Source organism: Epinephelus moara, chromosome 22 (assembly GCF_006386435.1).
Source record: "Epinephelus moara isolate mb chromosome 22, YSFRI_EMoa_1.0, whole genome shotgun sequence".
NCBI classification, from domain to species: domain Eukaryota; kingdom Metazoa; phylum Chordata; class Actinopteri; order Perciformes; family Serranidae; genus Epinephelus; species Epinephelus moara.
In genome coordinates this window covers 21309947-21324410 of record NC_065527.1, presented here as the reverse complement: position 1 = coordinate 21324410, position 14464 = coordinate 21309947, and the positions used below count along the sequence as shown (strand labels likewise).

General features: G+C 38.5%; 1 protein-coding gene across 6 annotated transcripts in view; it reads right to left on the bottom strand.

The window, feature by feature from the left end:
- Positions 1–14464, bottom strand: part of akap9 (A kinase (PRKA) anchor protein 9) — an 85755-nt gene that overhangs the window by 45514 nt on the left and 25777 nt on the right. For all 6 annotated transcript variants that reach the window (XM_050035393.1, XM_050035395.1, XM_050035394.1 and 3 more), the window contains 10 exons: positions 13836–13907; positions 10330–10477; positions 10062–10132; positions 9829–9949; positions 9297–9394; positions 7966–8062; positions 7204–7438; positions 4154–4205; positions 2899–3246; positions 718–993 (listed from right to left, as the gene is read on the bottom strand). In XM_050035393.1, the coding sequence (XP_049891350.1) occupies positions 718–993; positions 2899–3246; positions 4154–4205; positions 7204–7438; positions 7966–8062; positions 9297–9394; positions 9829–9949; positions 10062–10132; positions 10330–10477; positions 13836–13907 (1518 nt within the window). The remainder of the gene's footprint in view (positions 1–717; positions 994–2898; positions 3247–4153; positions 4206–7203; positions 7439–7965; positions 8063–9296; positions 9395–9828; positions 9950–10061; positions 10133–10329; positions 10478–13835; positions 13908–14464) is intronic.

Below are 14464 nucleotides of genomic sequence, written 5' to 3'. Positions count from 1 at the left end.
AGATAGAGGAGAAAGTGGGTATCTAAAATATTATTCTTTGACAGCAGCGCATGAACAAATACGCTTTCTGTGAAATTGTAACGACTGAAGTGAGAAACACAATAAATCAGAAATTAAGTGTATACAAGAGTAAAATAATTCAAATGGTGTACCCTACTTTAAAAGGATAATAACGGTGTATGCACATCTTGTTCCACACTTTTCGGATAAAAGTTGTTGGTTAAAGAGATGCAATTACTGTATCTGAAATACTAGGTAAATAGGAGACTAGAAAGGTTGTGTGCAAATCCAAAAAAACCTCACTGGGAATTACGCTGGATCCCAAAAATGAACAAAAATAGAAACATTTTACAAGGTCCCACTCTACACACAGTGTGTTTGGTGATGCAGCATATTACACAAACATGTTGCTGCATCGTTTTACACTTGTTTCCCAAATTAAACCAAATTACTCACTAATGACAGTATTTAAACAAATACTTTCATTATTTAGTCAACACACATTTACTGTGTTGGTAAAAAGACAATGCAAAACCAATATTAGTTGAAGCATACATAATCAATGATAGAGTATTCGATGCAACAGCTGCATTGCGACAGTGCATCTGAAAATGAATGACACAGCAGAATTCTCTCAGATAAAGTGAATGAAATCTGTGGGGACAGCGGAGAGTGAATCAACACATCAAATGTGACAGCTCAGTTAGAAACACTGACCTGCTCAGGTTCTGATTTCTGCAGCTCCGCTTTTAACTTTCTGATCTCGGCGTTCCTCTCCTGCAGCTCCCTCTCCAGTCTCTCCTTCTCCACCTCCTCCAGCCAGGCGCCTGAGGTGAGAGGAGCTCCGGGACTCGCCCGCTCCTCGTTCTCCCTCTCCTCCACCTCCTCTTTATCTGACCAGGTCTGCATGGCGGCGCTCCTCTGGCAGGCACGCTTGTTGATTCGAGCCAGCTCAATCTGCTGTGCAAACTCCACGGACATCTGAACTATGGCCTGTCAGAAAATATGGATCCAAAGATAATGTGTCTTAGGACTCTACTTGATATAGAGAAACAGAGCTCTACGGTAAGAGTGCAGATGTAATTATATTAACAATTATAAAATAAAATTTTCCATCATAAGAGAATTAGTGTACTGTATCTGCAACTGTTATTTTCATTCTAGATTATTCTGCTGAATATTTTCTTGATTAATTGACTGATTGTTTGGTCTAACCAAAGGCAAAATACATGGTCGCAGAGCTCAAATGACATCTCTGAATGTCTTGTTTTGTCTGACCTGCAGTCCACAACCAAAAGATACTCTCTGTAATAGTTTTTTTCTAATTGCTAAGGGCACTATCTTTGAATCTATAGGCTATTTTTAACTCTACACACTAACCACAAAACCTTACACCAAACCAGCAAAACATTATACATCTCGTGCAGAAGCAAACCTCTGGAAAAACTCTTTTAAACTATTCCGAAAAAGTACACACAAACCATCATGTGAACAAGCACACAAAGCACTAAGTTAACACTGATAGTATAAATAAAAAAACACTTAAGGCTGTGTGCAGGCAAAGCAGTTTGCAAAATAATTTCTATACATAAATTAAACACACATACACACAGATATCCAAATGTGTAAAGTATGGATGTGTATTTACGAGCATAAACATTGTCAAGAAAGGGAGGACAGAATTTCAAACACTCCTCATACAACAAAAGCACTGTAGAAAAAAAACAAGGAAACACTTTACTTGACGGTATCTACAAAAGGGTGACATGACACTGTCATAAACTTGTCATAGACATTATGTACATGTCATAAACGTTTATGACTACTGTCATTAGGTTTTTGTAATGATTTGATTATGACAACTTGACATTAATTAAAGTGACATTACCAGAAGATGTCTTTGTCATGACAACTTGACATTACATTTGTTTGGGATGTCCTTATTATAACAACTAATTATAATAATCATTATGTCACCTTGTCATAAACACAAAAAGAGGTGCATTTTTTTGTTAATGTCAAGTCGTTATGACAAAGACATCTTCTGGTAATGTCATCCTGGTTAATGTCAAGCTATCATAATAAGGACATCCCAAACAAATTTAATGTCAAGTTGTCATGACAAAGACAACTTCTGGTAATGTCACTTTGATTAATGTCAAGTTGTCATAATCAAGACAACCCAAACAATGTCAACTTGTCATTACAAAAAACGAATGACACTTAATGACAGCAGTCACAAACGTTTATGACATGTACATAATGTTTATGACAAGTTCATGACAGAGTCATGTCATAGTTATGACAGTGTCATGTCACCCTTATGTAGATACCTTCAAGTAAAGTGTTACCGAAAACAAAAACATGGATGTTAGAAAAATGAATCAGAAAGTGTTACCGAAAACAAAAACATGGATGTTAGAAAAATGAATCAGAAGAATATTTGGCTAAATCTGGCCTTCTTTGTGGGTCTGGCCATAAAACTTCATCATCACATGTTGTCTTGAGTTAGGCAGCACATGTTTCAGTGTGAAAGGGCAACTGGCAAAATAGTGTAGAGACCAGCATTTGCAGTTTTGCTAGAAGTGTGTTATTAAATTACAAACTGATGGTAAAGCAGAGAATGTGCATTCAGTTTGGCACACTTGGTGAATTAGTGTTTATGGTGTCAGAAATCGTGCTTCAGGAATCACTGTTAGTGTGTAAACATTCAGGAAAAACTGTAATATCACAAAAGACTAAGATAACCAGCAAATATTCATATTTAAGGAACCAGAACCACTGACTATTCAACTCCAACTGCATCCTTTTTGTATCAATCAAACGCAATGCTTCTGTCATCAGTTTTATTGAAAGTGACTACATACAGGAGTTGTATAAAAATACATGTCCACCTACCTTGGCAACTTCCTCTTCCACTCTCTCCCAGTGTTGTTTGTCTTCCAGCACGACCTGCCCAGTCGCCCCAAGGCTCTCACTGGAGCTCCTAGCACCGTTAATACCGTTGAGACCCTGCTTTTTCTCTCCTCTCTCCTCCTGATGCTCCTCTGCTTTCCTCTCCTGCTCCTTTTCTTCTGTCAGTCTCCTCAGCTCCCTGTTGTGCTGCTCTTTCAGTGCCGCTACTTCTTGGACATACTTGTGGTAGAGCGCTTTCCTCAGCGCCTGCAGCTGTGCTGTCAGGCCTGCAGACCTGACGGGCCAGCGCGACTCCACACCTCCCTCTGACAGTTCCTCCTCACCCAGGTCCTGTGAAGAGTGAGGAGAGCAGAAAAGTGAAAGAAAGGAAGAGCTACAAATTACAAGAACTAATGTAGCAGACCACAGCTGCCGCAGTGTGTTAAAAAGAGTCATGTAACAAAATATGGACAACAAAGTTCCTCAGGGCTGATCCACAAATAAACTGTTCCTCTTTACTGTAGATAAAACCCATCCGCCCTTAGATCACTATTAAATACACCGTTTTGTTCCCTCCACCCCCTGATGATGAAGCGATAAAGAGAAGTCTTGCATTACATTACAGCCACATTTAGCCCTAACACACTACCACCCCTGTCTTGTGATGAATCCCCGTCTTGTGTGCTTCATGGTGATTCAGCTTCTTCAGCAACACTTGCCTCAAGCTTAACATCTCTAATCCAAATATCTTAAAGAGTATCATGCCCAATTCCTATCTTTCCCATTCTCGCTCTTGCTGTGCTTCTGTCAATCTTCCTCTCTGATCTCCACACAGTCAGACGAGCTGTGGAAACTTTGAGGTTGGAGGAGACACGCTAAGACGCAATGGAAGTTGGAGTGATGTGAGTGAGAGATGGCGTAAATGGAGTGCGGCTCATTCACGCAAGGCAGAATCCTCCTTTCATGCAGCCTACACGACTACAGTACGTCCGCTTTGGTTCACGAGTAACACGGTAAAATGGTAGGTTATGTAACGTCCGACCCTTTCAATCGTTAAGATTCAGGACCGTTCATGATGCTGCTTCCGGAGCAAAGCTGCAGAATTTAGGGCACGTTTTAGCCTAAAGGCTACAACTGCCCATTCCCACCCACCGTCACTGTCACAGCGTCTTAATGCATGTACACGTTTCAGCTCGTAGTAAGATGTGATGCATGTGACACGGAAGATTTAGATGAGGGCAAAATGTAGCAGCCAAACCTTTAGTTCGTCTCCTTGCTCCTCCATTGTCTCACAGCTGGACTCTGCAGCACTGGACAGGCAGAAAGAGAAAACGAGAAGTCAAAATTAATAGTTCTACAACCTCAGATAAGTTAAACAGTTTGATACAGTTTATTTTTAGTTATTTTTCTTTATGACGTCTTACATCGTGGCCTGAAATGCTTTTTTATTAGTTTATAGTTAAGTACAAATGTAAACGCTTAAAATGTAATTATAAGGACCATGAAGTATTGACAGGGACTAATGTTTGTTAAATCAATAACCATAACCGCGACTGACAAACAATCACTGTAACATGATGACGGAAAGTATCCTTCTTACTTTCATATCAGTCAAGTAAAAAACTTGAACAAGCTGAGCTTACATGCTTTTTGGTTGTAAGCATGAAAGTCTAAACATTTCTGTGTGATGGTAATTTGAACAGCCATCCCCTGAATAATATAACGAAACAATATTATTAAGCAAGTACTAATATGACATATACAATCCAAAACGAACTGAGGTGATTACATAACGAGGGCTGCGATTAATGACTACTTAAGTAGGGGTTTGGTTTGTTTGTTAGCGGCAATACAGAAAAACTACTTGCCAGATTTCCATTAAACCTTGTGAAGGGGTGTAGCATGGACCAAGGACAAATCCATTAAATTTTAGAGCTGATCTGAATCACGGGGCGGAATAATGCCATGCATCTTAAAATCCAGTAGATGGTGGTAAAGTTAAATAGTGATGAAACATTGCTGACTGTCAAAATATGATGAGTCCATATCATAATCCACATTCACGGACACCAGTAATCCTCTGGGGTAGCATACACATGTAGCTGCTCGAACTTTATAGAGAATTTTGATGTAGTTTTGCTGTTGTTGAATGTGGTCCCCAATCAATCAATAAATCAAAATGTTCGCCGTTTTCCGTTCAGGCATACAAGAGAGAAGTTTTCTTTATGAATTCAAGGTAACAGCATGACTAATTCATAAACAAATGCTCATTTTAGGGGTGAAGTATTCCTTTAATCTGCTGATTTCTTGATTAATGGATTCATTATTTTGTCAATAAAATGACAGAAATCAGAAAAAAAATCCCCATTAGGATTTCCTAGAGTCCAAGGTGGTGTCTTCAGATTTCTTTTGTCCCAAAGATATCCAGTTCACTATCATATATGCGCCAAAAAAACAGCAAATCCTCACATTTGAGAGGCTGAAATAAGACAAGGTTTGACCTTTTTCCTGTGAAAAATTACTGAAACAATGACTGAACTATCAAAATAGCTTTGGAGCAATTTTCTGTTGATCCACTAAATGATTACACGTTTGAACTAGAGACATAACAAGTACATAAAATATCAGGCACGGCTGCATGAATTAAATTAAACATGCAGTGCACATACATGTAATATATCTGGGCATAATATGTGTGATTGTATTCCACATTTTTGGGTATCACTCTCCTGAAGAAAATTACACAAAATGGGATTTAAGAAGTGAACTATTTTTTAAAAAATGTCTAGAAATTATATTTACCATATCAAACAGTGGAGGGCAGCAGCATCTCAGTTTTCACAGTACCAGTAGGACTCTGGTCTTTTTAGCGAAGAGGAACAGCTCACCCACAGAAATATAGTTTGGTTTTGTTGTGTGTGTGTGTGTGTGTGTGTGTGTGTGTGTGTGTGTGTGTGTGTGTGTGTGTGACTTCTTTATGCTGTCTGTTCTGCATGGCCGTACGGAAAAAGGAAAAAGGGCATTTCTGTATTCTTAGCCCACGGCATGAATATGTTGCAGGATGACTTGAAACTTAAGATGTTGATGTTTTTAACTCAGTTACGAAACAAACTCTTAAATTTCTCTTTTAAAATATGAGCTCTCTATTCTTGATTTTTTTAGTTCCTTCTTTTTGTATTTTCTGTAATTCTTTAAATTTAAGCTGCTGCCTGCCTTGACCAGAAATTCATAATCTCAATGAGTCTCTCGTGGTTTAATAAATATTAAATACAAATTAAATAAAAACGATTATACATCTATTTGAACAAATGGAGTTCTTTAGAAACCTCACACACAATTCAACATACCGGTACTACTAAGCGGTGCATGGACAAACAGTAACATTTATATTGTTATCTACAGCACATCCCCCAGGAAGGGATCTTGAATGGCTGAACGGTACTTTTTATAGGTTAGTGGGTTAACAAAAGGCATGAATAAAGCTTCAAACAACCTAGTGAATATTTCATTAGTTGAGGCTTTGTTGTCAGCTGAACTGGGTCAGGTAGCTTCCACATGCTGCACGGGATGTGCAGACCAGCTTCGAGTAAAAGTAGAAGATCGTGTCGCTCAGTCTGCTGTTCCTCTATCACATGCACAGTACCAATCAATCAAGTGAAGAGCAACTAATAACATGAGGACTGTGTGGGAGGGGGGCTGTATGAATCCAATGATAGTGCTCTTTAAATGCTAAATAACCCACAACTGAGTAGACAACATTTTCAGTCATATCCACTACGTCAAATCAATTCTTTTTAAAGATAAGATAAAATGTAACTTATCCCAAGGGACATTGCTGAAACCATGCCATTTTAACTATACCAAATTTAATCTACTGGCAGTGGTGGGTGGTAACATGTTACATTTACTCCATTACATGTACTTGGTTTATTTTTTTGATTAATTGTATTTATGAAAGTGGTTGTTTTGCTGAATACTTTTTACTCTTACTCGAATACATTTGCGATACAATCTATGTATTTTTACTCTGTTAGACAAGGCTACACACTACTTTTACTGATACATTAAGCTATAGGACATTTTTATATTCAGGTGAGCTCAAACACACAACAGTGTTTGTACAACAGCGAGCGATTAGATAGCCTACTGGCGATAGTGAATTTTTAATGGCCGATTTATTGATGATGAGTTTGGATAGCTTATTTTTATCTTCCTTGTGCTGTTCTGTTAGTCTGTTGTCCTTCGTCTTGCAATACAAACTTTAAAAAAAATGAATTTGCTCATGTGTTTTCACAGTGTTATCATCACCTGAAGTGGGTCTGAGTTCCCGTGACCTCCTGCAGTCGCTGCTGCAGCATGAAGAGCTCAGTGGCGTATCGCTCCTCACTCTCCGCCGCCTGCCGCTGGTAGTGAGCTCGGAGATGCTCCATCTCCTGTCTATGGCTCTCCTCCAGCTGGAGCTGCTTCTCCTGCTCTTCGGCCTTCAGCCTCTGTAATTCCTTGTTCAGGGAGGTAGATGGTGCACCAGCCCGCTCCTCGGGATCTGACCAATACAGAGGGGAAGTGAGAAATTCAATATACTCAACTGGATAGCATTAGAAGATTAGAATCAATAAGATGAAACTTTAATGTTCCTTCTGGGAAAAATGGGTCACTGCAGTAACAAATAACAGCATCGGGTAAGAACTGAATGGACAGAGAGCGGTGACAAAAGCAACAGAAAGCAGAGTGAAGTTTGGCTTAATTGCCAGCTAGGTGGATACATGCCAAAAAATAACGTCAAAGCAAAGGAGTGTTATTGTTTGATTTCTGTTGGCTGCTAAACACAAATGTAAAGATGTGATGTGCTGCACAAAACACACACCTAAAAAAGCACAAAGTCAGTGGCACATATGTGACCTGAAACTCTAAAATACTGAGGGATACAGAGTAAAGAGAATACTACAGAACATTTAACTTCTGTCCGTCTTCTTACTACACACCTGCGTGTTTGACTCAGCGACCTGACGTTAATGCTTGACCTGTTTGCTTTTCAATTTTTGCTCGAGAGGATAGCTCCACATTATTTACCTTTGCTCGCAGAGCTAGCAGCTTGCACACGCAGGTCAGAGATCTCCTTCTCACTCCTGCTCTTCAGTTCATCGTATGCCGCCTGCAGCTCTGTCATCTGGGAGACCAACAGATCAGTTAACGCATTTCTGATTGTATTATTATCCTGTTATTATTAGTCTGTTCCTCAAACAAACTGACAAAATGTGCCAATTCCTTAATACATAGAAATTGTGCACTATATATATGCACTTGTAAAACAATCAACTTATTTACCAGTTTAAAGGAATAATACATCCCCTAAATGACAATTTGTGTATCAATTATTCACCCAGTGCTACAATGAATTTGTGGAGAAAACTTTGTTTTTCTCGCATGCCTCGATGGTGAACGAAGAATCAAAAAAACAACAACATTTCAAATGACCTGAAGTAACAGGGGTCTATGTTTGACAACAGCAAAACTATATTGAAAGATTGGTTGACAAACTGTCATTCAACTTGTGCAGTATAATCCAAGTCTCAATATATACAGTTAAATGCTCAGTACTTTCCAGACACATGCATTTCGTTCATACCTTAGTATTTAAAACTGAATTGAGAGTGAAATGTACCTATGCTCTCTTCAAATTAAGACTCCGTTGACAAAAATAGTAATTTTACCTCACTGGAGCTACTGGTCAACCACAGCTTCCATCAGTTGATTGTTTATTTTATTTTGTGACTTTGGTATTTTTAAGGGTTAGTTCAGATTCACCTAAGTCACACTATAACACAAAAAAACTACTGATCGTAAGAGTCTGTAAAAGGATGTTTTGATATTGTTTTACTGTTGTGAAACTTGGACCCCATCTACTTCAATTCATCAACATTTTGTCCATTTCTGGATTCTTTGTTCACCATGGAGGGTTGCGAGAAAAACAAACTCACAAATTCATCACCATCATTTGGACAGTGAAGTATTCCTCTAATGCCAACAGGAAATGATGCAATACATGCACCAATGCATGCAAATCAAACTGCTTCTTCCAATCTCACTGCCAATTTAACTTTATAAATAAGGAGCAAAGTGTTTTTCTTAAGATTAAATAGAAATGTTTGGCTTTCTTTGGTGTTCACAAAATTGTCATGGTACAATCCCAAATTAGTTTTAGCTTTTTCCAGCTCTGAGCAGCTCCTTCAGTGGATTGTGGGAAAACAGTGTCTCAAAAAATCAAGTGTTTTTATGTGTTTGTGTACATTTTATTTTGCTAATGTTCCAGTGTGAGCCAACAACAACCTGCTGAGAATTAGCATGGAGTATGAAGTTGTGACACAGCTTACTGTAGGTCCACAGATATGTGAAGTTTTTACCTTGTTCCCGTCAGCTCTCAGCAGAGCCTGGAGCTGTGACAGTCGATGGTGTTCCTGCTCAATCCCCTGCCTCACCTGCTGAAGATCTCTGTAGAGCTCTATAAATGAATTGGATGATTTTATACAAATATGGTTAAAATGAAGACAGTAAGATATTTAATGCATTTTATTTAAAAGCACTTTGTAAGTATAAATTAAATTTAATGTTGGTTCACAGTGCTACTTATGCTGGAAATACATGTTATACTATCTGTAATATTGTATTTATATATATTTATACATATATAATTTCCATAGTCAAGTACTTGCATGCACTGCATATTTATTTTGTCGAATCACTCATTTTTGCTTTATGGATCTGCGCAGATATTCATAGATCATTGTGTCCTGTCTAAATATGTTTTCTTCTACAAAGCAAGAAATAATAAGTGATGTCTCTATATGATGAACCAGTACTGACATCCAAGTCAAGTACTCGAGTATGCTCATCCCTGTTTTACACTGCAATTTAATTTTTTAGTAGATAAAATACCTCTGGCCTCCAATATGATGGAGGTGGATTCACTAGTTTCTGGTCTTTCCACAGAAGGGGGCAGCGGGCCCTCGCCAGCAACACACTCCAAAAACTCTTCACCAAACGTCTTTTGAAAACGCTGAACACAGAGCAGATAAAGAGAAGGTTAACTGCTGTGGTAACCTGGCAACACACATGAATAAAATTCATTCAGAAAACTTACATTACAACTATCTGTATTCAGCAATTACCTGAATGATCTCGCTGCATTCCTCTGACACAGCTTGTAACATGTTGTGGTATTTAGTAATTTTTGGCTCATCTGGAAAAAAAGGAGCGGAAAATTGGGATTAATTGAATTAAAATGTTTGATGCTTCACACAGACTCTGACAACCAGCTGAGCACAAATACAACGGCAGAGACATCAGCCATCTGTGCTGTACGATCATGAATGATACATCAAAAGCTTTGCCACAAACACAAATGCGCACAAAGGCAACTGAAAACGCATTACTCACCCCGGTCACTGTGATCTTTCAGGTTCTGCAGTTTCAGCTCCAGAGTGTTTGCACGAGCGTCCGTCTCCTCCTGCAGCAGCTCGAGCTGGGCGGCGTGGATCTGAGACAGGCTGATGCGCTGAGCCTCCATCTGCAGCCTGCACTCACCCTAACCACAGGAAGGAATATCATCACATTAACACAGCTGGATTAAACCACAGAGGAAAATGCCTTTTTGCAAAAGCATACAATTTTATATTGAAGAGTTTTTCTGTGTTGTCTCAGCAAGATCACACTTAATGACACCAATTAACAAAAAAACAAACATTTGTAACATTGTGGAAAAATTGTAAAAAGCATAAGATACATATCACTTTAGTTAAATTATGCAGCATGCTACACCCATTAGCTAATCAGAGGAGCTTTATGATTAAATAACATAATTCCATCAATCCTATTTTTATGACGGAGCAGTGGCACGAGCCATCTGCTTTCAGGCTGAGAGGTCTGCTATTATCACTTCTGTAACAGAGAACAAAAGGCAAACAGTGAGGCCTTTTCCTCTAATTATGCATTATGCATTAGCACTAATTCGCTAGGGTTATGCAATTACCAAATTGTGATTCCGTTACCTTTGATGTCAGATGTTTTTTAAGTGCACTCTACATTTTAATTAGGCTGTATTTAAAACGCTTTGTTATGATACAATTTCCCCATTCCCACTACATCTAACAGTGCGGTGTGAAGAGTCCTTTCAAACCTGTAACCGCTCAGATGTTGCTGCTTAAAACATGCAGATAAGAGACGATCAGAGCAGGACAAACAGACGGCAACTGTGTTATAAAGAGCCGCTGCTGCTCACACACCAACAAATACAGAATTACTTCTCTAATGGAAATTATTTAGTTTACTAAAAAACATAATCCAGACTAAAGAGGAGATCACTAAAACGTATAAAACCAAGGCTACATTTATTGAAGGAACCACTTGTACAAACATTTTTGTTTGAAAGTGGTACATATGAGTGGCTGAAGAGAATCTGTGGCATTCAGCACGGTATGAGTCATGTACAGTACAGATGGGTTACCTTTATCTACAGCAGGAAGAACACTCATTTGACTTAATAAATCGTGATGCCCTCCTCCAAATGAATTTGGAGTCTGAATAGTGTGTCTCATCAAAACAAGCTAAAATAAAATGCATTAATATATCAAACTTAATGCAAAAAGTACACTCTGTTCGCCATGCAAATTTACTGTTATTTGATTTGAGGTTTTTTAGATTTAATCGGCATGTTTTGGCACAGCAGAGTAGGAACTTTCTCTCACTCTGACAGCTGCCTTAAGGCATTGTTGTAGATCATCCTCCATGCACCTGACAGCGTGACATCACTGACCGCTTTACTTTAGAAATATGTTTTTCAGCATTTGACTTCTTGTCAAACCATTCCCTTTTTATTTCTGTCACTGTACAGCTCTGCTCTGATAGAACTTTGTTGTTTTAAGTCACATCTACGACTTCTATTGACACTGCTGAATTCTTTAAGCATTTGTCTGCAGATAGCTTACTGCAGGACTTTAAGCTCTGCAATTAATTTCTTCTTTTTGCTCTCGGACTGTCAGTAAAACTTGCACTTGGGGATGCAGATCATTCAAATGATCGTCGTATTTGTCAGGCTGAAAGGAACCTGACTCTACATCAAGGTTTGTGCAGTTAAAGCTACAGTTGGTATCTTTAATGGAAAAAACTTTGTCGTATTTGCTGAAACTGCCACTACGTACGCACAGTAGTACATGAGGCAGATAATCTATGAAAAAAAAGCATATACCTCTGCTTCCTTATGGTGCTTTTAATGGCATTCACTAAAATCTACTGAAGGAAAACAACCAATCAGAGCTGAGGAGTCTGTAATGCAGCTGCCAATCATGTCAATCACTGCTTGTTTAACTGCAGTCAAACTGCCTTTTTCTCATCTCAAATGTTTCAGAAACATATTTTAGTGTACTATTTAGCTGTAAAATTTGCTCCGGCCTGTGGGCCATGCTTGGTTTTGGCTCTTCTGTTTTCAATGTGGTGGCCAGGTCACACATTTTCTCATTTTATAGCTAAACAGTACACTAAAATATATTTCTGAAAACATTTGAGGGGAGAAATGGGAGTAACCGGTATTTGTAAACAAACAAATGGGCAAAAGCATTATTCTCATCACAAAAAAAATATAGCGCTAGCAAAGCGGTGGTTTGTCATGGCAAGCTGTCATGCTGCACAAATAATGACAATGAACTGATCAACGACAGGGTGAGATCCAAACTCTAAGGAAACGGCAAGTAGTTGCTGGTGGGCAAAAACAGGCAGCGCCAACGACAATACTATTTGAACCTGATCTGTAAGATTACAGAAGAAAATGCAGGTGGATAACAGCTGTGAAAAGGAAGCACTGGACACTGGGATCAAACAATTGTATTTGCGGTACACATTTTATTTCCTGTACGTTACTTCAACTAACAAATGGATCATATTTAACCTGCATAAAAGTGATCATTTTATATAAAGGGAAATTTGTAAATGTCTTTATCTGACGTTAGTAAGTGTTGTTGAGTCAGGTTGGTTGCAGACATGTTTAGCTAGCTAACGTTGCCAGAAAACTGTCTGCAACCAACTTGAGTGAACAACATCAATGTTATAAAAACATTTAAAATTTCACTTTTATCTTTTATGTAAGTTAATTATGATTCATTTGTTAGCTGACGTTACTTGCCTGAAATGAAAAGTTTACCACAAATAGGAGCATCTGATCCCAGAGTCCCGTTCTTCTTTTTCACAGCTGTTATCTACCTGGATCTCCTTTCATGGTGATGTTCAAAAGGAAATATGTGTCACGATATTCTGCTACCCATCTATTTTTTTTTTTACACCCTATTACTACACAAGATTGCACCATGACTAGGGTGCTTATCTTGTGTTTTTGTGTGTATCAACCAGGTGAAAATAGTATTGTCGCTGGCGCTGCCTGAGTTTTGCCCGCCACCTGTTTTCACTCAGTAACGTCAGCACAGAGTCTTGATTCATATTTGATCAGCGCTGCCTAGTTTGACTGCAGCTCGTGAGCAGCAATTGACGCACCTGACATGATTGACAGCTGTGTGAGAGACTCCTTGGCTCTGATTTGTTGTTTTTGATTACATACGGTGAATTCTTACAAATGCCATTAGAGATAAACGGATAAAAGGATTATCTATCTCGCACTACTGTGTGAATGTAGTGACAGTTTCAGGAAATATGACAAAAAAAGTTTATTGTATATAAAAGTTTCCAAACGTAGCTTTAAGAGAGTTTGCTGAATCCCATTTTCGCAAACCTCAAGAACAAGAGATTTTTGGGACAAGAATACGAAAATGTTCTTGCATGATTCCTGTTGTTTTTGTGTTGTATGAGCACCTCTTTATTGACCTTTACGCCACACTGTATGATGTATCAAAGTGACACTGAGAAGCAAAGGGCAGGATGTGAGCTTAAGTGACATTTACATGCTCAGTCGTCTCTCCCTCTTCCTCTTCTCCCTGACACTCCGTGCGGTGGCCGGTCCCATGTCTGCTCACCTAAATAAGCAGGCAGAGAAAAAACAGTGTGGTTAAAAAAAACACATCTTACATATCACCCCTCTGTACAAATGCTGACAATTATGATTGATGACAGAAAGACCAGATGCACCATTATGGATCACTTCCTGAGGGGGAGCAGAAAATAACTAAGCAGAATCAACTTATCATTAAATTGATCCACTATAATTTGCAACAAAAGAAACATCTAGTTTGCCTCTATTTCATTTTTGTTTCACCCGCGTGGAGTGTTGTTTATAAAGCTTTTCTAACAGCTTTAATAGAGGTTGATCATCTGTGTTTGACTGTATACCATTAAAAAAAAAAGTTCTGTTATTGATTAAATTAATGTAAGAGGGCTTATACAAAACATTAAACATATATCCAATAAGATATCATTTTCCCATCCTATTACACATCAGACGTACATTTTACAATTATTTCTAAAGACTTAAAGGCACTGAAAATGTCATTCTGGATCATATGCAGTGTTCCAACCCAGGAGGTGACAAAGAATATGAAACACAAATGTGAAATGGCAGACAGACACTATCTTT